At 40.2% G+C, this 24,738-nt stretch overlaps 1 protein-coding gene and 1 non-coding gene across 2 annotated transcripts in view; one reads left to right on the top strand and one right to left on the bottom strand.

Moving 5' to 3' along the window:
* The first annotated feature begins 7,491 nt into the window (after positions 1 to 7,491).
* The window catches only part of TBX18 (T-box transcription factor 18), a 28,540-nt gene continuing 11,293 nt past the window's right edge, over positions 7,492 to 24,738 (top strand). Inside the window, exons 1-5 of the mRNA XM_072832166.1 lie at positions 7,492 to 8,218; positions 9,386 to 9,590; positions 11,808 to 11,909; positions 14,964 to 15,135; positions 21,736 to 21,903. Coding sequence (XP_072688267.1) covers positions 7,912 to 8,218; positions 9,386 to 9,590; positions 11,808 to 11,909; positions 14,964 to 15,135; positions 21,736 to 21,903 — 954 coding nt within the window. The 5' untranslated portion in view covers positions 7,492 to 7,911. The remainder of the gene's footprint in view (positions 8,219 to 9,385; positions 9,591 to 11,807; positions 11,910 to 14,963; positions 15,136 to 21,735; positions 21,904 to 24,738) is intronic.
* LOC140637475 (U6 spliceosomal RNA) lies at positions 15,439 to 15,545 on the bottom strand. Its single transcript, XR_012034576.1, has one exon. It is a non-coding gene; the product is annotated as a U6 spliceosomal RNA (small nuclear RNA).

The following is a 24,738-nucleotide window of genomic DNA, read 5'->3' on the forward strand; positions in this document are numbered from 1 at the left end:
TGCTGTTTTGGGGGTCTCCTTGAAGAGCTCTAATTATAAATGCTAGCGAGAGGGCGCAGAATGCTTTGGGAAGGACTGGGTGGGAGCTCGGAAGTGACCTAAAACTTGGAAAAGAAGGAAATCAGAAATTGTCCTGGCACTCTCCTTATCACAAAGTTCTGTGAATACATAGAAATGAATCCGACAGTCTTTTCTACGCCTCAGAAATTCCTTTGCCGGCCTATGTGGAAGCCCCCAATAATGAAAGCTCAACTTTCAACTGCCTCACTTAGACCAAGTGGTTAAGAACCTAGCCACGACTAGCCTCAGGTAAGGCAGGAACTGGAAAAGAAGAGAAAATCTATGCAGGCGACCACTCAACAGTTGATCATAAAGGGAAACTCAAAACACAACCAAATAGAACTTATGCAGGGGAAGGGTGCATCTGCTATTACTCTGCATTACTTCTACCCCCAAGTAAATTTCATTCTAGCACAACAAAGGGGAGATTAGGTTCCCACTTTCACAGCATAAATCTGAGGATGGTTTTCTTGACCTGAACCCACAGTGACCTTACCTGTAGGCACTTGCCTACCACTTTTAAGGTACAAGTATATATTTGTTTAAACTCCTTTTTGACCAAGTCTTTTCTCATGACTTGCTTCTTACCTTTCTTCAAATAAACTTGAACAAGAGAGCTGTGACTTTTAAAATCCACAAAGTAAAATTAAATTTAAAGTTACCACAGGGGGCTTCAGGTAGAAAATTGGAGGGATTATTTTTTTTTGGAGGGATTATTTTAAAATAATTTTGAAGGTTTAAGGGATGATACTTTGGTAGTTGATAGTACTTGATATCCATTGATAATACTGAATCTATAATATTATGATTGCAATCAAAATACGTAGTTTCAAAGGTATTAAATGAGATAAATTTACATCTAATCTTTTTATTGGAAAAAGATCAGCAAGTATTTGGATTTTTTTCTCTCTCTCAAGAGTAAAGTGAACTGCTGCGTTTTTGATATTTGCAGGATCTAATTATAATCTGGTGGTTTTTACATCGGCCCCAACCTGGATTTCCCCAAGTTGACGTTTCTGCTTTTTCGAAGGGGGATCTCAATAAATTCAGAATGTTATGTTGACATGCAATACCCCTGTTGTGAGTCATCCTTTGCCAATAGACAGTCTGATGTCCTTTTCAGTATAACCAGCTGGGAAATTAAAAGAAATGTGTTTGCTTCTCCACATTTTATTTTATTTTTTGTTTGTTTTTCCCCCTTTATTTCTAACACATCAAGATGAGTTCTTTCTCTTAGAATCCCAAACCACAAATATCTCCAAAAACGTATATTTCAAAAATTAAATCTACAGATGTAATACATACTGTGAACCCTATAAAATGCGTTTACAATGCTGACTTAAAGAAAGAAATTTATAACTTTCATATGTACCTTCCTTGTGCAATAGGCAACTGCCATATGTTTCCGACTTTCATAATTCAGTTTTTCCTGGACATCTGTAGCAGGTAGTGAGTGCTTCTTAAAGTACATTTTATGTAATATGAGAAGGAACCCGCACCAAAGACTAAAGGTTAACATAAAAAAGCAGAAGTCTTTCTAGAAATGCTAGTTATTCTAAATTTACATCACCTATTACCAATGGCCTGTGATAGGTTTTTTCCTCCCTCTTTCTTCATGAGGCTGGATTTGGAAATGCAGTATTGTAGATGCCAAGGACCTTTACAAGCAACTTTTTCAAAACATTGAAATGTTTGGGTAGAGTTCCTCTTGTTATTACTATTCTTTAGGCTTTTGCTTGAAGATTCTCATTTGGCTCTTCCTGAAAACCCGTATTGGAAATATATTCCAGCACAATTATTTTATTTAAGACAAAGTTTCATATTTTAATATTTCCCCCCTATATTTTTAGAGGGAAAAGAACTAAGCTCTTCATTTTTCATTGATCTCAATTGTTCATGAAACATTTCTTATAGGATGGAAGAGTTCACACAATTAAAAGTGAAAAGAAAACAAAACCAAAAGTCATGCAGAAACGTCATAGTTTGTTGTCAAATTTTTTGCCCACGTGTTTAAATCAGGGTTCATTCACACTATTACTACTATTTTTCAATAGCTCACTTCTTTTTGTGCAATTCCTATGCTAACTTTGAATTACTGTTAAAAATCTTTTCATTCAGCTGAAACTGAAATGTCTCATCTGTCAGTACAAAAATATGAATAAATGCCAGTCACATTCTTCATTGTTTACACTTTCAGCAGATTATATAAATGTGCACAAAATTTCCACTGTTTAAGAACTTTGGTATCTACAGTTGTGATAGAACAGGGCCCAATTTACAGCCAATTAAAAGATGTAGTAATTTTTATAAAAAGTTAGAAACCATACCTAGTAGTTCTTAAATGGCACCTAGATAAGGACGCTTAGTTCCATTTTCTTTCTTTTTTTTTTTCATTTTCAATTCATTTTACTAAAGTAGCAGACTCAAGATAATCTTTGTTTATAGGGAAGTAGTATTAAGTATTTAATTCCAAGAACATAAAAGTATTATATATTTTAAAAATCAATTTGAACATAATTTTGTATAATATAAGCTCCTAAAGTGCCCATTTACTATTTGGAGGATATTATTTAATTTCCCCATTCATTGTCTTAGTCAGATTTATATACAAATCGACCTGTTGAAATGTTGGTATCATCAAGGTCCAACTACCCATACTTGGGTATTCACTTACATCTAGATGTTATTTCTATTACTTCCTTCAAGCCATCTTATATTTGAATCGGGTTTTAGTGACAGAGAAAGTGTGGCCTTCTTGGACTTTTCTGTTACTAACCCCTAATTGTAGGGCTGTGGGAGGAGTGCCAGGTCCGTGAATGAGGAAGTGAAGCAGTGATTTTTTTTCAGCGCAGGATGAAAAATAATTGCAGTATCCTGTGGAAGCAGAGCAGATACTGCTGGTAAATGGACATGATTGGGGAAGCTCATTAGCCTAACGGAGTAGTTTTGTTCTGGACACTCCCTCACCACCCTTCGACGTGGAAGGTCAGAGGCCCCTTCTAGAATCTCTTCCTTTCCCGTCTCCAAGCTGGAAAACTTAGAGTTGGGAGGGATGGAGGAATGAAGACAAACTTAATCTCAGAGCACACTCTCCTTTGGCTCTACCAAAACCTTCTAAGCCCCAGCGAGAAATAAGCCTTGATTTACAAACCAACACTACACAAGATTCTCTGTGCACCCCCCTCCTCCGGCCTCCACCTTTTCGACCCCTGAAGGGCTCTTCCGTAGGCTGCTGGAGTTCTTTGGTGGACGAACTCAGTCTCAGATGATCAGAATTGCGGAACACACTGGTTGTTGAAGAGAAGAACGGTAACCGGTCGCCAGCCGGTGGGAAGGTGCTGTCTGTGCGTGCTATTTGCGGCAGAATCGAGCAGCGAGGAATTGCGGGACCGGATCTCTCCCTGCGCCGGGCCTGGGTTTGCAGCCGGAGCCCGAGGCTCCGCAGAGAAGCCAGCGCGCGAAGAGCGCAGCCAGCCAGACCCTGGCCACCCGAATTTATTCCTGTAGACTTTGTAAACTTGCAGATTATAGCTTATTATTTTTATTAATTCAAATCAGAGGGAGGGCAAGAAGAACAATATGTAGGAGGAGAAAGGAGAAGGAAGAGAGTGGGAAACGGTAAGGAAAGGAATGGAGGAGAGAGCGAGCCCTAGCCCACGTGTGTGGCGCGGTACCGTTACTCTGGGGGGGCTTCAGGCATCCCGGGCTCCCAATTAAGATAAGGCTCCTTCCCAGATCAAGTTACAAAGCAACTTAGCCAAATAAGTGTCCCTCTTTGGGCTTGGATGGGGCCTTCCTTCAGCCTCTCTCATCAGTTAGTCTATTTCTTGTAAGTTAGTATTTTAGCGAATAATAAAATGTCTTTCTATGTGTGGGAAGGAAGTCCAGATCCTGCCTCTTTGGAAATTCGGAGACTACAGTGGTGCACTTGGAGTACAGGGGCAAAAAACAGACCCTCCTGTGTGCCAGGGAAAACCTCCCCTTGTCAGATCTTTAGTCAGGGAAATCAGACATGAGGTTGGAAACTTACAGCGGTTGTCAAGTGCAAAAGAAAAAAGAAAAAGAAAAAGAAATCTAGAGAATGAAATGGTGCCGCTTAGGATTTTAAAACTTGTAAATTAAAAATAAACAATTGCTTCTAAATAAAGTACAAGAATATACAATACAAAATATAAACAATAGCAACTTAAGTAAGAAGAAACAGCAGACTCTGTCTAAACATAGAGTTTAGATCCGATGAAAACGGCAGGATGCTACAGAAAGAATGAGCTTCGAAAAAGAATCCTTTGCAACGATCCAATGTTAAGCTGTGAAAGAACGAAGAGAAAGAGAGAAAAGAAACAGGAGGAACCAGATATGCTTTTTAATCCCGTTAGTTTTGCTATGACTGGATACGGATTCCACTAGGTACCATTCTCCCAGATATGGATTTGCGAGGCTCGTAAACCCTTTCCCCTCCAGCCAAGTCTCGGAGACAGATCCACTCTGATAATATTCTTCTCTGGGTGGCTTTTATTTGAAATAGAGCCTGGTTAGTCTTGCCAGAGGGCTGACAGTTTAATCCAGTTTTAATCATTTCCTTAATGTAGCACAACCTGGGAAAAGACATTTTCTCTCTTAAAGTGACAGGAGGCGCACGCTCCCAGTACATAAGCTCTCTTCCACGTTTACACGTGCGCAGGTGCACACACGCGCATCCGCGCACACAGGCCCATACAGACAAGTGCACACATAGATTAGTGCGCACGGGCGTACTCACGTGCACACAAGCACTGACATGTGCACACACGTATTCCACCGAATTTTTCTTCTGCCAATTCGCGTCCTGTCCCGTTTCTTTTGCTCTCGCAACAAAGCAAAATGCAAGACCCTGGCTTGGCCCAGGCACGCGCAAGACAGGCTTTTGAGAAAACGCCTTGTAAAGGCATTGTCTTCGGGGTCACTCCGAAAGGCCGAGAATCCTCCCGCCTGCGGACTCTGGCCTTCCTTCCCTCCCGCTCCTGGGAGAGGTTCGGTCCCCGTCTCCCAGAAAAAAAAAAAAAAAAAAAGGTCCTGGTGCGGTGAGGTCTGCGACTAGATGCTTTTGCGGGGTCGACTAAAGCTGGTCCTGCTAGGTCCGGAAGCCTGAGCCAGATCCAGCGCGAATTCGAGGCAACCAGCGGCGGTGCGGCTCTATCGCTAGGGTTCCCAAAGCTTTGTCTGGACCTGTACTACGGGGACCAACGCTTTGCTTCCTTCTGCCCTGGCCGCCTAGTGCACACCTGGATTATTTCTAAGGGCCACGTTCTATCTGCGAGGCTCAGTTTTCCAGCTGTCGTCTATGTGGACACAGACTTCGGTGTCCCTAGGTTCTGGGGTCTGCGCCCCTTTCTATCGCAGGTAAAGTTGAAAGAAGTGGCAGAGGGATTAGAGGAGGCCTTTGAGCTGCGCAATCCAGAGCGCGCCCCTGCAGGCCGTCTAAGCCCCTTCTATAGCAGTTTGAGCTGCAGAGCATATCAATGGACAAGAACCCATCTACACCGCAAGCTTCGCGTCTGGAAAAGGCGTTTGTCCCTGGCGGCCTTAGGTTTCTCAGTACGAGCTGCTCCTTCTCGGTCCGCTGGGGGAGTATAGGCCTGTAGGTCCTGGTGACTCCACCCAGGGGCCTCAAAGCCTGCTCCAAGGTCTCAAAGGCTGCCCTCAGGAGCTTGGGTCGCTCCTCCTCATCATTCAGAGCCTGGGCCTGCAGCCGGGCGCTCGGACCTCGCAGGCTGCTGATGCCGACTTCTGACGCCCAGCGCGCGGAGCTCCTGGAGCAACCCCCTGCCACCCCCACTCCCAGCCCAGGTTCTCCAGGTGGCCTCTTTGCTCTCCCAGGCCCGATTCCCCTTCGGCCTGGCTTCTGAAACCCGGTTTGCGCTCACATTTTAGGTATTACCCGCCTGGGGCGCCCTCCGGGATCTGCAGAGCTCCAAGACCTTTTGCCAAGCCTTCTTTTACAAATGCAAAACATCTCAACATTTCCTTCCAGTAAAATCTGTTTCTCGGGCGTTTAAAAGAGCTCTCTTCCGCGTGGGTGTTACTCAGTCGTTTTTGATTCTGGCTGCTTGGCCCCGCCGGGAGGCGAGTGCGTGGATGCCCCTGGGCACCTCCTGCTCAGGTTCCCGCTCATCTAGTTACCTTGCTACGCTTAAAAGCAAGTTTACCGAACTGCGGTAAAAAGATCTTAGTGGCGAAGCTACTTCCTATGGCTCTACTGAAAACTTAGAAGTCCGAGGTAACTAGGAAGCCAGCAGTTGTGGAGGTTGATTGAGCGAGAGAAAAAAAAAAAAAACAACCCTTTATCCGTGCTTTTATTCCAAATATTTAAGAGTATTTTGCATCAGGAATTTCATTCTGTACGAGATTTGTCCTATTTACATCAAATCCATTTTAGGAGCTAATTCTGACCCCCCCCCCAAAAAAAAATCGAGTTAAAACTATGAACTGTATGGATGCATGATTGGTGTTATTCAACTAAAATGTGTTTTTTAAAAATTGCTTTGAAGAAACAAGCTGGCTCTTTAAAGGCGTGAGAAAAGAAGTGGCAAATCGTTTACAGCAGGACAAATATGGAGTTAGGTTAAATCACAGTCATTAAAAAAAAAAAAAAACTCCAAGGGAAATTTTATTGTCCCTTAAAACATTTCACCTCGCCAAGTTTTTGGATTTCAAGCTAAGTCTTTATCACTGAAGACATACAGAATTAAAATCCCAAGACTTAACGTCTTAAAATTACCATGCTTTGAAAGGAAAGGGAGGCTCCTGAAAAAGGCGTACTTTTACAGGCTAACAAATAGGAGAGACTTAAGCGATAATGTAAAATTTTGCTCTCCTAAATATGCTTTGAATTCTCACTTCTTCCCTAAGAAAAAGCCACTAAGTAAAACATAAACATAAACAAATAAGCAAGTCTAATGCCATTCCTGGGAGACTGGGCGCTACTGAATGCAGGAATGTTTAAATCAGACAGGACGGGCCTGGTGGCTGTGAATTGTCCCCGCTCAAAAAATGTTCTGAATTGTTGCAATATTAAGTGATAAGGGAGTGGGACTGGAGTTTAAAGTTTCTTGGAAGATTCTTGATATTCTAAGTTGGTGATCATCTTGCTTTAAAGCCAGGAGCCTCACCCTTTCCAGGTCTGGGTGAGGAAAACTAGAGACTCTGGCTGGACTGGGATGTGGCAGCCAGAGAGACTGACCGGGTTCAGCGCCCGGGGCTGGCACTTCCAAGCCAGACGGCGGCGCTTTTCACTCTTTTTTTTTTTTTTTTTGAGCCCTTGTAAGGAAGTGGGCGCGGGCTGCGCGCAGTCGGCGCCGCCTGATTGGCTGGACCTCCCCGTGATTGACAGGACTCCAGACTCCACCCCCGCCGCTTTATTGACACTAATGAGCAAGTTCTTCCCACCGCTCTCCTGCCTGGAAGTGCTGACAGATCAAGGCAACAAATTTCAATTACAATCCCTAATTTGTGTCCGCAGAGTGTTTTTTACCCATGTTAGTCCTCTCTGGCGCATCAGTCGAAGCAGATCTTGGAGCAGCAGGAGGAGGTGGAGGGGGTGGGAACGGAGGAGTGCATCAGTGAGAGAGCGCGCGAGAGACCGAGGGAAGGAAACTTGGCGGGCGCGTCGCTGGTTCCTCGGATCCCAACACGAGCGAGAAAGAGGAAACGCCAAATTTGTTTTTTTTTTGCCCGCGGCAGGGAAGGGGGCAGATCGGCCTGCGGGAGGCCCCGAGAGGCGTTCAGATTTTGGTGGGGGTGGTAGAGCGAGTGTGTGCGTGTGCCCGCGTGAGTGTATGTGCGCGAGGGGCGGGCGGGCGCCAGGCGGCGGGGATGGCCGAGAAGCGGAGGGGCTCGCCGTGCAGCATGCTGAGCCTTAAGGCGCACGCCTTCTCCGTGGAGGCGCTGATAGGCGCCGAGAAGCAGCAACAGCTTCAGAAGAAGCGACGAAAGCTGGGCGCGGAAGAGGCGGCCGGGGCCGTAGATGACGGAGGCTGCAGCCGCGGCAGTGGCGCCGGCGAAAAGGGCTCCACCGAGGGAGACGAAGGCGCTGCACTCCCGCCACCGGCTGCGGCGGCCTCCGGGCCCGCCCGGAGCTGCGCAGACCTGGAACGGAGCTGCGGCTCCCGCGGAGCCGCGGGTGAGTCGGCCCTTTCCCGCCTAACTTCTTCGCCGCGCGTCCCTCCCGATTCCGCGGGGAACCCGAACTTCTGCGAGCGAAGGGCGCGCGCGCGCGGTGCCCCGCCGTACCCGGGGCGCTTGCGCCACCAGCGCTTTGGCCTCGGGTGCTGGGGCGCGAAGCTCACAGCCGCCCGGGCCGCTCTCGCCGCCCAACTCGGGGCGCGCTCCAGACGGTGAAAATGCGGCTCGTGGCCTCGCTTCCCGGGCCGCCGCCGCCCCCTTGGCGACCCGCGCCTTCGGCCGCTGCTCCTGGCGGCTCTCGGCCGTGCAGGTCCGTGCGCCTTACGCATCTGCCTCCCTTGGGGTTCCAGCCAATGGGTGCTCTTTTTTCTTTCCTAACTTTTAAAAGCAAGGGGGTGGGGGGAAGCGACGGCATAACCACCCCCCGAAACCGGAACGGATGCCCTAAACAGTTTGGGCAAACCAGGAAGAGGGCGGCGTACTTGCAAACGTGGTTTCCCGAGGGGTAGCTGAGCCCGTCCCTTCGCCTCTGGATTCCCGCTGCCTGCCGAGGCCGGCGGCGCCGGGGGGCTGGCCTTTCGCGCTCTTATCGGCCCTTCGCCGCTTGGCTGAGGAGTTCTGGGAGGTCGGGGAGGCCGAAGAGCTTTCTAGAGGATGCCTCCGCCCGGGCCCAGAGCGAGGGGCCTCGGACGCCTAACGGGAAGGGAGGCCCAGGCACGGGGGGCCGGGGCCCCGGACGCCGGGCGGTTTTGCTGTGTGCGTTTCGGGTCGCGGGCATCTCGGGGTCTGCGCCGGGGCTCTAGACTCAGGAGCGCATCTCAAGCCCAGCTGGGCACGTATCCTAGACCCCCGCGGTTGCGCGGACCTTGCGTTGGGGCCTTGACCCCGCGGGGACTGCGTGGGAGGGGTGGCCGCGGCCCTCGAGCCTCTTCGGGACTCGGCACTTGGGGGCCTGGCTTGTACGTCGAGTGCCCTCGGCGGGCAGAGCGGGTGTTACCCCTGGGCCTGCAGGTTAGAAGAATCCGAAGGCAAGAAAGCCCCCCGCCCCGCATTTTCTCTTGGTCCCGTTTCCGCCTTCCCCAGCCGCCCCCCGGGGCTCAGCCTCCCCATCCAGCTTCCTCTCCCGAGCCCTCACCGTTACCCCTCTCTGCCCTTTGCTGCCCAGGAGGCTGCGAGGATGGCTTCCTGCAGGGCGCTTCCCCGCTGGCGTCCCCAGGAGGATCCCCGAAGGGGTCCCCGGCGCCCGCCCTGGCTCGGCCGGGGACCCCGCTGCCCTCGCCGCAGGCCCCGCGGGTGGATCTACAGGGAGCAGAGCTCTGGAAGCGCTTCCACGAGATCGGCACGGAGATGATCATCACCAAGGCGGGCAGGTAAGGGGCGATCTGTCGCCATCCCGGGGCCCTGGCCCCCCCCCCCCCACCCCGTCGGGCCCGGAAGGGTGAGGGCCTGCAGAGCTGTGGCGTCTCTGGGCAGCATTTTTGCACAGATTGGACAAGGCCCGGGTTGCGGCGCGCTCGGAGACTGGCTTTGCGTGCCTTCCGCCCCGGAGGGCAGTCGGGGAGGCGCGCAGCCCCGCCGCCCTCCCGGGGGTCAGGGAGAAATCAGCCTCGTCGCCCAGGCGCTCGCGCTCGCGGGGCTTAGGTAGTCGGCGCGCTGGGTGGTTAGAGTCGTGGTTCCCGAGACCGACGGCTGCCTGGGCGCTTGGTTAGGCGCTGGTTATCGTTTCTGGAACTACGGAACACATTGCTTCCCTTAACCTCCCGCTTTTTTAAGAAACGCGGTTTATTCTTTAGAAAACTATGATTTTTTTTTTTTTTTTTTAGATTCCAGACTTGCAAGCTGGTTCTTTATCAAAAGATACCCTAGCAATGTAAGGACGTGATGTCTCGTGCTATTTTGGTATTCTACTAGAATGAAAAAAAAAAATGACTGGAATCATTAGTAATACATGTATAATCTCTGCAAAAATAATTACCTGGTTTTTAAAAACCATTCTGTTTGTAGAGCCAGTTACGTGGTTATACATATATTTTTCTAAATGAAATCCAACACGTTCGTCTAAATTTGCTGAAGAAGACTTAAAAGAAATTGTAAGAAGGCATATCTGTTTTTTGAAAGTGTGAAATTTGCACATCCGTTAGTTAGTAAAAAGATTTGGCCAGTTAGTAAAAAGATTTGGCCAGATACTATTAATTTGAGGGAAGAGCAGAAATATTTGCATTTTAAAGTTTTCAGCTCATTTAATGCAGTGAAATCTATGAATAATATCTTCCTTAAAAGGAACTTTAAAAAGCACAGCGACTCTTTCAGGGAGTACACATGGCCAAAACCTGGATAGCATAAAAGTATCCAAACTTATTAGAAATTACAAAAACATATTTTATTGAATCCATATGCTACCTTCTACATTTTCACAGAGCTTTTATTAATGATCCAAATTCAGTCTTCAACAACACAAAGCAACAGTTGTCTTATAAAGGATGTAGTTAAAGACCTTTACTCTTTATCTTACAGGTGCACTGAAATAACACTAAAACAGCCAGCATATTAAACTGTTCTCATGCCTAGTTAGGAATAATGGACTTTCTTTTCTCTGGATGTGGTCTTTAATGGCATTATTATTATAGAAAAAGTTTTTGGTAAATAACAGTACTAAAATTCGTGTTATAAGGTTAAATTAGCAAAAATTAGATTAACTGGCAGGGTCCTAGACATAAATCATTAGATGAAAGTTTTTTTTTTAAAAAAAAAGAAGGAACGAATCTATTTGTATTTTATAAACAATAATTTGCTGTTATATTCTTGCTACTGTGTCCTTTTTAAAAGATAGCTTTCCAGTACTATAGCATCTCCTTTCATATGCATCTCTGGGAAGCCTAGAGAAATGCAGATTTTCATTTGTTTTAATTAGCCAAGTTTTGAGTAAGTGTGGTTAAATGAGAAAGTATTTCCAGGGTATAGTGGGGGAAGGAATGATTTGGTAAATATACATTGTGTTTAGTTTCTGCTTTCAATAAAGAAGTTTTACTATACCTTTCAAATTTAGAGCAACTTTTGCACTTCACCTTTACCATGCTGCAGACAGGAAGTCCTGTCTCAATAAAGAACATATTGTTTGGTTATAGCATGGCACATTGGCTCCTTGTGGTTTTTTATAACCCTTTTAAAATTTCACATTATAATATATTTTATCACTTGTACAAATTCAAATTTTCTATTTCTACCTTTGGAACATTTTATCATTTGTATTATTAAAGTAAATGTGCTTACTGATTTTTATTTAAAAAATAAACTGCTTTGTTTAGTGCTACTACTTTTTCAGTGTATAATTATTTTCCTTTTAGCTGTACTGACATTTCAGTAAACACAGTACATGATAGGGTACAACAAATTACATTTAAAAGCCTCAGTTTTGATATGTCCTGTATCCTGAGTTTTTTGAATTACATTATCAAAGTGAATGCTATATATTTGTCCATAGGAAAAATAGAAAGGTTTCCAGAGGTTTCTTCGCTTATTCATTCTCAATGCTTAATCACAAACAAAAACAAAACCCATACCCTGTTTCCTCCCCTCCGTATGCTTAGGCGCATGTTTCCAGCAATGAGAGTGAAGATCTCAGGACTAGATCCTCACCAGCAGTATTACATTGCCATGGACATTGTGCCAGTGGACAACAAAAGATACAGGTACAGTGATCAGATGGATACCAGAGGATAAGAATATGCTAGGATTTTACAGGCTCTGCCTGTTTCATCTGTGACGACTATGATGTTTGTTTCCAGAAGCCTGTAGTATTTCTTGATCTATAATCCACTCCCGACAGTTCTAGTAGCCCAGACGCTGCCTTCTCTTGCAGTAAATGCGGAAACTTAATTTTTGTTTTGCTTTTAACAGATACAGAAATGTCTTTTAAGTATGGAGAACTTTAAATTGGTGCTAGTTTAGTGTTGTTAACTTGTGTCTTTTATAATGACTTTTTGATTAGAATTTTGAGAGGAAATGTTAAATTTATAGAAATATATATAATATTCGAAGAAATGTTTCATTTTCTTTATGATGACTTTGATTCTTAAATAAATTCCGCTTTTCTTGTTGTGTCTGAAATCATTACTGTTGGCAGGCGTTTTTCCTTTAATTTTAGGAAATTATTGAATTTAGAAAAATCTCATAATTCATCATATATTAGGACATCTTTAAACTGGCAATGAGTTTGTTAATTTACTGTTGTTTTTTGGTTGGTAGTTAACACAGTAGATTAAAAAAGAATATTGTAAGATTTATTTTTTGAAAGAAGATGTATTATCTGGATATCAAGTAGAGTTGGAAAAGATACATGTTCTTCAGTTTTAAACCAACCTTTGCTCTTTTTCTTTTTCAAGTAAGCAGATCAGTAATTTCCAATGGACAATGCTTTTTAGTTTTCAGAGGAGTTAAAAATACTAACACTTCAAAAGGAAATTTTGAGTAGATCAGAAGATGCTTTAAATTTTGGTCGTCTTTGTTTCTATGTTTTTTTTTTTTAACTTTAATAAACAACTAGAGAATGTAGTAAGTTTTTAAATGAAGTCAGATTTGGTTTTTATCACTTTTTAAAATTTAGGGAGTTGCTTTTTTGAAACAGGCTTACCGATGTCAAAAGTATACAGATTTAATTAGTACAGGCACATATGGAATACTAAAAAGATGGGTAATAAAAAAAGACAGTTTTATTGTTTATGTTTTGTTTATTTTAATTAAATAACTCATAGAGAGTTTGCTAAAATTATCTGCTGCATGGTAAGAGCTAGAGGCATTTTTTATTCTTTAAATATAAAATATACTTGGTTTAAAATCCATATTCTAATTTGGGTTTTGTGTTGAGAAAGAGAATGTAATTCTTAATGAGCTTAAAAATTATTCCTTTCATTTCCAAATTTGTCTCCTACGTCTCCAAATATCTTTCATATATTTTGGATGGTTTATTTTACCTGGTTGATTCTTATTATTTTCACATAAAGCAGGAAAAATTTCAAGTATAGGTATTAAGATGTCAAATTTTAAAAGCTCAAATTATAAATCATAAATTTGGTTTCACTTATAATGCTTCCCAAGAAGTTTGGTTTTAGCAATTGTATTTAGAATGTTTCACAAAGAATCTGCAATGGTTAACATTTATTCTCTAGGTGGCTATGGATTTTTGAACTATTGAATATGTGTACTTTTTCAAGGTTTTGATAGAGCATATTACTCTGTTCACTTTGGAAATAACTATAATGCAATTTTTTCTTGCATTTCTAAGATTTGCATTTTATTTTCTAACTTTTAGCAGTAGTAGAAAAAAGTTTTTGGCTTATTTTCTGCTGTCAAAGAGTGGTATTTGGTCAAATTTAAAATGCTTGTGATTTATTGTGATGTAAAATTAATATTCAGAAAGTCCATGCACTTAGGAACTTAGTTACTGAAATTATGTTATACCAATTCAAGAAGTTTTTAAAAAAATTATTCTTAATTTTGTGTGTATCTTTTTCCCAAGACAAGGAATCAAAGAATAGAAGGCATATTGAACTCAAAAGAGAATGAAATATGTGACATTAGTTGAAGCAGAGGGGCTCACCAGAGATGTTATTGAAAGTATTTCATATTATTTTTAGAAGAAATTTGCATACTACACAGGTAGAATTCTCTGAAACTATCCACAAATTATTGTTTTAAATTGTATGTCATATTTTAAAATACAAATGGAAGGGAAACACTTAAGTATATAATTTCATTTTATACCCTTTTCTAAGTGAATCATCGTATCTTAGTTTCTAGTTTTCGAATTAGTGAATTTTAAATTAGCAATTAATAAATGAATACCTGAATACAGGATTAGATATTATGATCTTATTTACTGCCAGGAACATTGTTTTTAAGTATATTATTCTCATGGAGTCAATATATTTGACATGTATAAAAAACAGAAGAGAATGTTTGATCTCTTAATTAGAAAAGTCATATTAATTATATATACTGTCATTTTCAAAGTTTGATGTATATTTTGATTAGTGGTATTTTAAAACTAAAGAATTTTCTTTAACAGTAGAGAAAGAAATTTAGAAAATAAAGACCTATATGTTTTGATTACACAAAAATTTTGAGTTAAACTTAATCCATTATCTGCAATTTTTAGTTTAATAGAATTAGGAAAACATTCTAAATGATCATAGCTAAAACTACCTTTCTAAGAAAATAAAAGTTCTGGAACATTTGCAATTTCCCCTTGCCTCTCTATCATCCATCTAATCCGTCTGTACATTGCCTAAAATGGAAAGTGGTCTTAAAGGAAGTAGGACACTTTAAGGTATACCTCTCAAGTATTTTTGAGATTTACTTAAAAGTGAGCTTGACAACTTTAAGCTTGACAACAAGAGTCTCTTCATGTCAATTGAATGTCCAGATGTAAAATGGAAAATATCAGAATACAGATGGAATGTCTAATATGAATAAGTGTGACTCTTAAGAATTATGATACTTGAATTTATAGTGGTGATAGTATGCATAAATCCTTAACACATCACTTACTCTGAGAGGTCAGGAGACCTCTGCTGCCTCAGAGAGTTCTTGAAAAGTGCTTGAAATCTTATTTTAATATGTATTGGATGTAAAGAGCAAATTGTTGTTCTTTAGACTTTAAAAGATACACAGCTTGTCTGATTCTACTGACTCAGAAATTCCAAGGAACAGTAGCTCCTATCCTGAGCCTTGTCATTGCCTTCTAGGTATGTTTACCACAGTTCTAAATGGATGGTGGCGGGTAACGCTGACTCCCCTGTGCCACCACGAGTGTACATTCATCCAGACTCGCCTGCCTCAGGAGAGACTTGGATGAGACAAGTGATCAGCTTTGACAAGCTGAAGCTCACCAACAATGAACTGGATGACCAAGGCCATGTGAGTAGATGGCCTCCCTAAGGTGCTACCATGGGGTGGTGTAGCCTTGTCTATACTGTGCGACTAAAGGGCATGGTTGGTCAGCATGTGCCTGATCTGTGCAAAATCAAGGCTATATTTGCATTGGCGACTTCGCCTGTGCCTGACGCATATTCTGTGAAACATTTAATAGGTTAAAACTGGATACTAAATTTGTATTGGAAATGATAGCGTCTCAGGCAGACTTTTATTAGCTAGGATTTTTTTATAGGTTGTTTTTTTTTTTTTTTTTTTTTTTTTTTTTGCTTTTTAAAAAATATTAAAAAAAATATAGAACGCTTCACAAATTTACGTGTCATCCTTGCACAGGGGTCATGCTAATCTTCTCTGTATCGTTCCAGTTTTAGTATATGTGCTGCTGAAGCGAGCACTTTAGCCAGATCATTTGTCTGAAACCCTCTGAGTTACTAATTATTATGCTCTGAATGTGAATTCTTGGGAGTTGGGGTAACAGGGATAATGGTTTATTGTGTCCTGCTGCATTCAGCTCTTTTCCCAGGTGAAGCTTATTGCTTCTCAGAAATGGCCCATGCTTACACTGTTTGTGTATTCCATCTGCAAGCTCCTAGTTGTTTTGTAATGACATCTAATGTGTCAAAATATGTTACAATAACAATTCCTTTTAGTCTTAAAACATGATGCCTAAGTCAAAGTCAGTCATTCTAATAATGTAGTGATTTTTAGCACCCTTATTGTCATACAATATTGTTCCTAGGCAAGATTTCTACGTTATTATTTTAATAAATAAGTCTGGGTATATGCTGATTTCCATCAAAAGCTAGCATTTCTATTAGGTTTTTGTTATTTGAAAGGGTTTTAATGGAGGCAAGATTGAAATGTCTTTTGAAGAGTACATCATACATACCACCTAGTTCATTTCTCAAAGGGTAACGTAAAAGTAACATGTTTATGAGCAAATCTTTTAAAACAAAAATGCAAACTGTCATAAACGAGTAATACAGTTATGATGAGATGTGATTTGCAAGTTGCTAGGAACTGTCTTAAGCAATTGATATTAATAAAGGCATTCAAGTATAAATTTTATTGTGGTACAAATTCAGTGTCTAGATTTTTAAGATACAACTATCTTACATTGCTTGTGTTTGACAAGCTGATTTAAAACAAAATCAGAGAAGTATAGTAGATTTCATTTCTGAATCCAACTCCATGCCCTATATTTTAGTGTATTACTTCATTTCTATTCTTTTTATTCTTTATGTACACAGTCAAGTAGTAGCAGTTACTTTTCACTTCAACAAAGGAACGCTAGTCTCTACTGTGTGATTGAGGGAGCTGCCTGAAATGTCGCCAGCATGTTCATTGAGGGGTCTTAGGTTTTTGGAGTAGAAAACTAAAAAATAATGCCATTAAGTGTGACTTGTTTTCAAAAGTTTAAATATCCTTTACTTTTCTCAGTTCTACAGTTTGAGAACATATCTTTTAAAAAAGATAATTTGGTCTAAAAACTATACACTGTCATATGTAAAGTGCCTTTTTAAAAGTAATTTAAATCAATATGGCCACTTTCTAATTCTTTCAGAGCAAATTATTGCCTTTATATATAATACTTAGTGTGTCAGGAACATTTGATATAAATCTAGTAATTTGTTTCTACAATTTTATTTGTAATTTCACCAGACCTTACATAAAACAGTATTCTCTAGAGAAACAGAACCAATAGAATGTGTATAAATATATGCAAAGAGAGAGATTTATTTAAGGTATTGGCTCACATAATTGTGGCAGAGGTGGTAGGTCCTAGATCTACAGGGCAGGCGAGCAGGCTTAGGACCCAGGAAAGGGTTGATGTTGCCTCTCAAGCATGAAGGTAGTCTCATGGCAAAATTCCTTCTTCCTCAGAGGATCTCAGTCTGTTTCTATTAAGGCTTTCAACTGATTGGATAAAGCCCACCCATGTTATGGAGAATAATCTGCTACACTCAAAGTCTACTGATTTAAATGTTAACCTTATCTAGGAGTGCCTGGGTGGCCCAGTAGATTGGTTGAGCATCTGACTCTTGATTTCTGCTCAGGTTCTGATCTCAGGGTTGTGAGATTGAGCCCTGCATTGGGCTCTGCATTCAGTGCGGAATCTGCTTAGGTTCTCCTCCCTTTGCCCCTCTCCCTGCTTGTAAGCTTGCTCTCATTCTCTCTCTGTCCCTCTGAAATAAATGAACTAACGAAATCTTATTGAAAAATAAATGTTAACCTCATTTAAAAAATTCCTTATAGCAACATCCATATTTGTGTTTAAATAATTACAGTATTTTACTTTTAGGAAAAACAAAAACATAGCAGAAAACAGGCAAAATCTAGAGAAATGTGTCATCTCTCAGTGAAATTTTTCTTCTAAGGTTGTGGCTGAATGTAATACTTTGAAATACAGGGAGGTAATTACTGAATGTGGAAAAAGGGAGAGAAAGATAGGTACCTGTCCATTTCTGAAGCAAGAAAATTGCTTTTGCACTTGGTAAAAATGTATGAATCAGTTGGTACCAGAGGAGTATATAGGAAGAAAAGTGCTCTTTTCCATTATTTATTTAAAAGAAAGTAATTTTTAAGACTTTGTAAAATATAGTATAACATAAAAAGCCATAGTCTCTGCCTTCAGTGATCTAGCCTAGATGGAGAGAGAAGACGTACACACAGATAATCATGTTGTTGGCTCAGAGAGATACAGATGCCTCATTATTCCAGTCAGGAGAGATTGGGAAGGTTTCATGAGGACCTCCTATTGTGTCTATTGTATTTATTGACTCAGTTTGAAGACCCCAAATGAGGTTAGATTAGAGGTTAGGAATTTGTTCCTTATGCCATTGTTGTGATTGAGTATCTAGGAAGACAGTAGTACCATTATGGTGGGACTTTCTAATTCACTCGTCCTTTTCCTCATGCACAGACCTCTCAAGGACTCACCCATCTGCCATCATAGGGTTGAGGTTCTCTCGCCCCCAAGTTCTAAAGGAAGTACACTAATTTCCAATTAATCAAGCTGTAGACTCAAATGAGAGATGATTTTTCTAATTTCCTTTCTAACTTGCTTTGACTTTTTTGGCCTCTCAGTTCCCAGTTTTATACTCTGCTAAAGGTATACAAGCATTCAATATAGTGACCTGAGAACTGCCTGTAGACTTGGGACTTTTATTAAACACAGTGTGTTTAATGTAGGAAGCACATCCTCACAGGGCTATGACTGGACCTAGAACTGAATGAGACATGAAATTATATGCCATTGGGTTTTCCTTAATGTGACTTCATTTTCCCAAATACCAGGGATTGTTCATTTTCCCAAATACCAATACCATTTTCCCAATATTCACCAATATTGGTAAGAATCTAGACTAAATGTCCTGTCACTTTACAACTAATCTTGTAAAGACTAATGTTGTAAAGACTTTATAATCTCTCCTTACTCCTTGGGGAATCTGTAGCCAGCTTTACATTGAATTGTATAGAATCTAAGACTGGTCCTTGGGCTACCAATGTGCAGATGGTTAGCATGCTTGGGTAAGATATTTCCTTCTCATTGTGCGCATGTTTCCCTATTCATCTGGAATTTGATGTCTGGAGGAAAATATTTCCCTAAAAAATTAGAGGGGCAGCTGGGTGCCTCAGTCGGTTAAGTGTCTGACTCTTCATTTTGGCTCAGGTCATGATCTCAGGATTGTGAGATAAAGCCTGGTGTTGAACTGTACTCTCAGTAGGGAGTCCACTTGGGACTCTCTCTATCCTCTGCCTCTCCCTGCTGTTCTCTCTCTCAAATAAATCAATATATCTTAAAAAAATTAAGATAATTTGGCATGTCTGTCAAACTTCAGGCACTTTAGGTCCTTTCACATGAAAGATAAATAATATTGTGCTTCTTTTGACTTAAAACTAGTGTCTTTAGGGTGGAAAGATGTATATTAACCTGCACATGGGACAGCACTCAGTGTTTATGAATATTAGACCATGTGACTGTTTGTTACTAGGTAATGCCAAAAAGGAAAAAAAAAAAAATCCTCCCTTTAAATGGAACAGAGAGCATGGAACATGCAGATCAGATATAATTATTTGAATTTCAGCATTATCATTGTGGTTTCCTTGTTTGTAAGACCAAGGTTCTACTTGTTTTATTAAATAAGCAGAATGTTATTGATCACTCATCATTGTAAGTTTGATAGATCATTAAGAAGCAAATAATGCTGTTTTATCCAGATGAACTGAGGCTTGTTCAACGTTCCCTGAAAACATCTGGGGATATACTAAATTCCTCTAGATAATATTGAAAGTATGTTATTTTGCTGGGACAATCTCTAAATTTCTGGTGGCATGTGCCCTTTAATGTGCAGACATAGGTAGACATCAGCTATTTCTATACCCTACTTCAGTATACCCCACCTTATGTGATTTTGGAAATTCTGTAAGGATAGAAAGAAAGAAATAAAATTTAAGTATATATACTATATGGAGAATCTGCTTGAGAGAACAAAGACTTCATAAAACAAGAACCTATGTTCATCAACCTGTAAGTAGAAACCTGAATCAGTGTTTATTTCCTTCATTCCAGTCAATTTGTTTTGTTTTAGTCTTTTGAAATTAGTTATGTACTTATTTTTGTTTGTTTGATATAAGGTAGCTTTCTCTAATTTCTCTTTTACTCTGAAATTTGCTGATCATTAGAGTCATTAGAATAGGTCTTGCATCTGTGTTTTTCAGACTTTTTACCTGACTCACATAACCAGATGTACACGTTACATTATGACCTGGTGTAAAGACATGCAAGGAAAATGGTGTTTTACAAAATAGTACTTATCGTTACTATAAGGAGCACACTCTACGTTTCTACTTTATAATTTTATTTATTTAAAAAATTTTTGGTTGCAACCCTTTAAACTGACTTTTGTGAGCTGCTAATGGGTTACTGAAGTTATGTCTTTTTTTTAGACCTGGAAAGAGACTTTTCCAGAGGTTGCAGATCCATGTATATATCCACAGGTGACCTGAGGGCTATTGTGTTCTCTTATTCTTTTCTTATATTCACACTGCACCCCTTTGCCCCCATCAAGCAAGTCTGGTGGGCACTGTCATTAGATCTGCCATCCAGGCATCTCTTCCACTGATAGAAAGAAAATTTGGGGGTAAAAAACAAAACAAAGCAAAACTGACCATCACACTGATAACTGCCAGGGAGTAAAGGCTTCCTTTTGTGGCAGCAAACATGCTCTCCAGGTATAGGGCTATTTGTTTTGGGGCTGACCAAATATTCTGAATTTGGCATTATTACACTGCCTGTATCCTGCAAAACAGGAGACAGGTCAACTACAGTGTTTCTCCAAGACTCTCTTTAAGAATTTCTTCTCAAAACTCCCAGTGACCCAAACCTGAATTCAAATCATGTAACTCAGGGAAGATAGAGCTTTATTAACTGAACTCATTAACAAAAACCCGAATGTAGATGTCCAGCGGCAAATAGAAAATTTCATTGGATAAGGCTGTTTCTGTATTCTACCTCCAATACCTTGAAGCATAAAACATAAAGAAAAAGAAAAAAAATTCACCCACAATCCCATTATCCAGAGATGATCACTGTTTATATCTTTCTGTGGGTCCTTTTTACAGTCTGTTTTCATGCAGTTGTGGTAAGTTTATAAACAAATTGGATCATTTAAGATTTAAAAAGAAACATTTTATTTTGTGGTTAAAAATGTCCCAAATAGCACTTAGTAATGGCTGAATAACATCTATTCCGTTGCATGGACTTTGATTTACCTAACCAATCTACTCATGTAAGTGGCTTGTAGTTTCTTCACTGTTATAAGATGGTTCACTGCTCATCTCTATACATGAAATGCCTTTTTTTTTTTTTTTGAAATAGTTTCTTGGATAAATTCTCAGAATTGGAATCATAGTGTAGAGGATAGTTGAACCATATTATCCGATTTCCCTAGAAGAGTTTGAGTGCAGCAGCTTTTCTATCCCTAGGTGCCTGGGTTTTGGGAGTTTCTCTGTGGTGGAGGTATGAACCCTAGGTTCTCCAGACAAACCAGGGATGTTGTAAGCCACACATAAGGCAGATTCCTGGGTATCCTTAAAATTCCTTTTGCCCTTGACTGGACATGTTGCCATCACCATAGTGGAAGAATGTTATCTGAAGAAAACTGTGGTGTGCAAATACTTATTTTCAGGGGATGGGTGTGGTAGAATTTAAATAATCATTTCAATCTCTATTTTTAGTTTTACTGTTTGGACTGTTATGTTCCCTTTGGCTCATTATAAATAAAATGCTGATGAATTTATTCTTATGTTTTCAGAAACAGAAAATTAGATGTTAAGTTCATGGTTGTATGCAGAGTTCCACCAAAATAACGATTTTTTTCCTTTTGTATTTTTATGCATATATTACAAATAACTTCTTAGTCCTCTCTTTCTAATTTTGACATACTGTATTAAATTGGCACTTCTGCATCTTTGGAAATTTTCATTTCCAACTGGGATTTATTTTACACATTAAATATTTAGTCATGGTGCTGAGATTGGGCAGAAGTTCCTGATATATTTGGCTTTCTTTCCTTGACACAGATTATCCTTCATTCTATGCACAAATACCAACCACGGGTCCATGTCATCCGTAAAGACTGTGGGGATGATCTTTCTCCCATCAAGCCTGTTCCATCTGGGGAGGGAGTAAAGGCATTCTCCTTTCCAGAAACTGTCTTCACGACTGTCACTGCCTATCAGAATCAGCAGGTACTGTTCTCAGAATTACTGTCTTTCTAGACTTTTCATTTCAGGTGTCAATAGAAAGCTAGCTATCCTTTTCACTGTATCTAAATGTTATGAAGTGTCAAAAAGCAATTGCCATAGAAGACCTCCAGGATGTGTATGTGTGTATATATAAATAATTTTTTATCCATGAATCCCCAAGTAAGGCTACTTAGAGTGAGAATTTCTTTAGATAAGAATGTGTCTCATGATTAACAATGTAGGTTTGCATTCCATTTTGAGATGTCAAATCATGATGTCATAATTAAGATTAAAGAGCATGTGGGGGCTCCTTGGTAGCTTAGTCAGTTGAGTGTCTGACTCTTAATTTTGGCTCAGCTCATGATCTCAGGGTCATGAGATGGAGCCCTGTGTCAGGCTCAGCACTGGGCATGGAGTCTGCTTGAGATTCTCTCTCTCCCTCTGCCCCTCCCCTGCACTAACTCGCTTTCTCTGTTTTTGTTTTTTTTTTTTTAAAGATTTTTAAAATTTATTTATTCATGAGAGAAACAGAGACAGAGAGAGAGAGGCAGAGACACAGGCAGAGGGAGAAGCAGGCTCCATGCAAGGATCCTGATGTGGGACTCGATCCCAGGTCTCCAGGATCACGCCCTGGGCTGAAGGTGGTGCTAAACCACTGGGCCACCTGGGCTGCCCTCGCTCTCTCTCTTAAAAAAAAAAAGCATATGTACTGCCTAGGAAATTGGCACATAGAATATGAAACCTGAATTGATCATAGAACATGGGATTTGATAACTCACATTATTTTAAAACTATAACCCATGTATTATAGGAAATATTTCAGAAGCATTTATCTTACGTAGTCATTTTGGTATATACAAAAAAGGCTATTTCTTTCAAGATACATTTTAATTGTGACAGAGGGTGATATATATGCTTATAGCCTGAGAGGTCCTCAGCTGTGGAGTAATCTTTTCATAAAATTAGTAATAATTTCAAAAGTGATATATTTCTTTTCAACATAGGTAAGCATATATATTTCTTTAAGTCTGTGTCTAGTAGGTAGAAAATTGATTCAAGGCAGTTATTTAGTCCATGCGGTTATGGCCAGTTTTCATAAAAAATAGTGATGTAATTGAGACTGATGTAGTCTGTGATAGACTTTTTTTTTTTTAATTTTAGTGATTAGGAGAATTATTTTAGGTCTTCTTTTTACATTTATTTACATTTTAAGGCTTTATAATTTCTCAGTTGTGTTTTTTATTGTTTTAAAGCTTATAAAGAGATTTGGGTCCTGCCCCTACAACCTCCTTTAGGCCTGGGGGGTGCATCTGCTCTCATCCATGTGAGCTGCCAGTCCCATAGCCGAAGCCATCCTGTCCTCTCACTCACATTGTCATGCTCTTTATAGGCTTTGAGGAAGCACCTTAAGTTAGCCTTTAGAAGGACTGGAGAGAATTAGGAGGAGGTTCTTAAAATATGTTAAGTTTAGAAAATGAATTTTTATTTATTTGTTTTTTAGGAAAAACATTATGTATGAGGAGAAGAGAGCAGAGACATTTAGGACCTTTTAAGCAACCCCAGTTTATCTGTCTCTTTTTCTATCTCTCAAACACAAACAAATGAACTATGTCAAATGTGTATTTTCTCCCAGCCTCTGTGATACAATAAACATGATGCAGTGGGCTTTTTGGTACATGTTGACTGATACCAATTGACAAACTTTGACAAATCAATTAATAGGGTAAAAAAATTAGAAGGGACATTGTTGATGACCAAATACAATGATGTTAATTTTTTGCTTCCTGGCTCCTATTTTAAGAACTCATGGAAAATTGGTAAAGCAGCTTAGCTTGGTGGTTAATAGCATGGGGTTCTGAAGCCCAGGGTCCCAGCCTAGTTCTATGGCCAAGTAACCTTAAGATCATAGGAAACTTAGGCCTCTGTTTAAAAGAAAACATAAGATTGGGATAATTACATATAAATTGCGATGAGAATGAAATATATGTATAAAATTCTTAGTAAGCATACATAGTATGCACTCAGTAATAAAAATATTGGCAATAGTAACATATCTATATTCAGACAAGGCACCATTATGTAAATCTGTACTCTTTTTTGAAATGCTATTTTAAATGAACATGTAAATTATTTAATGTTATTTAAATATTATTTAAATGAACAAATACTTAAGTTATAATGAACTATAAAGAATTCCTTCAATGAATGGCAGACATGCTGAATTTATTAGCATACCCTTATATTATAGCCTTTATAATGTAGTTTTATTCACATGCTAAGACAATATCCTGTGGAGCACATGTATGTCAAGTGTCGTGTAGCTAATTGGAGGATGGCTGAGAACACACACAGGAGAATATAGGGGCATTGCAGATACATTTCAGAGATGCCTTTTCTTGGCCCTAGTGTTAACCAACAGCGTTCATTTGTCCTTAGCCAAAATGGTACCATCAGAAGTGTGTTCATTAACTTTGTAGATTCCACTAAGCCAAAGAGCTTAGAAGACAAAGCATGATGTACTTCTTAGAAAATAGGCTGTAACTTCCTCTGAGCAAGGTGGAGACCTATTAAGAAATAGATGTTATTATTAGTGTCAATTACACGATGGTAGAAATAAAAAAAAATATATATATATAATGGAGATGATTAGACCATTTGTAAAAATTCCACCCCCAAATTTCTGTTAAAATTAAAGCATCATTTATTTCTACTTCATGAATAAGATTTAATCTCATTAGAGCCTTCCAGTAGTGGTTAGCCCTGGTTAGACATTCACTGTTTCGCTCTGACTAGGTCAGGACTCAGCAGAAAATAGAGGAAAGAATAAAATTTTCAAAT

The sequence above is a fragment of the Canis lupus genome, chromosome 7, assembly GCF_048164855.1.
Source record: "Canis lupus baileyi chromosome 7, mCanLup2.hap1, whole genome shotgun sequence".
In the NCBI taxonomy this organism is placed as follows: Eukaryota; Metazoa; Chordata; class Mammalia; order Carnivora; family Canidae; genus Canis; species Canis lupus.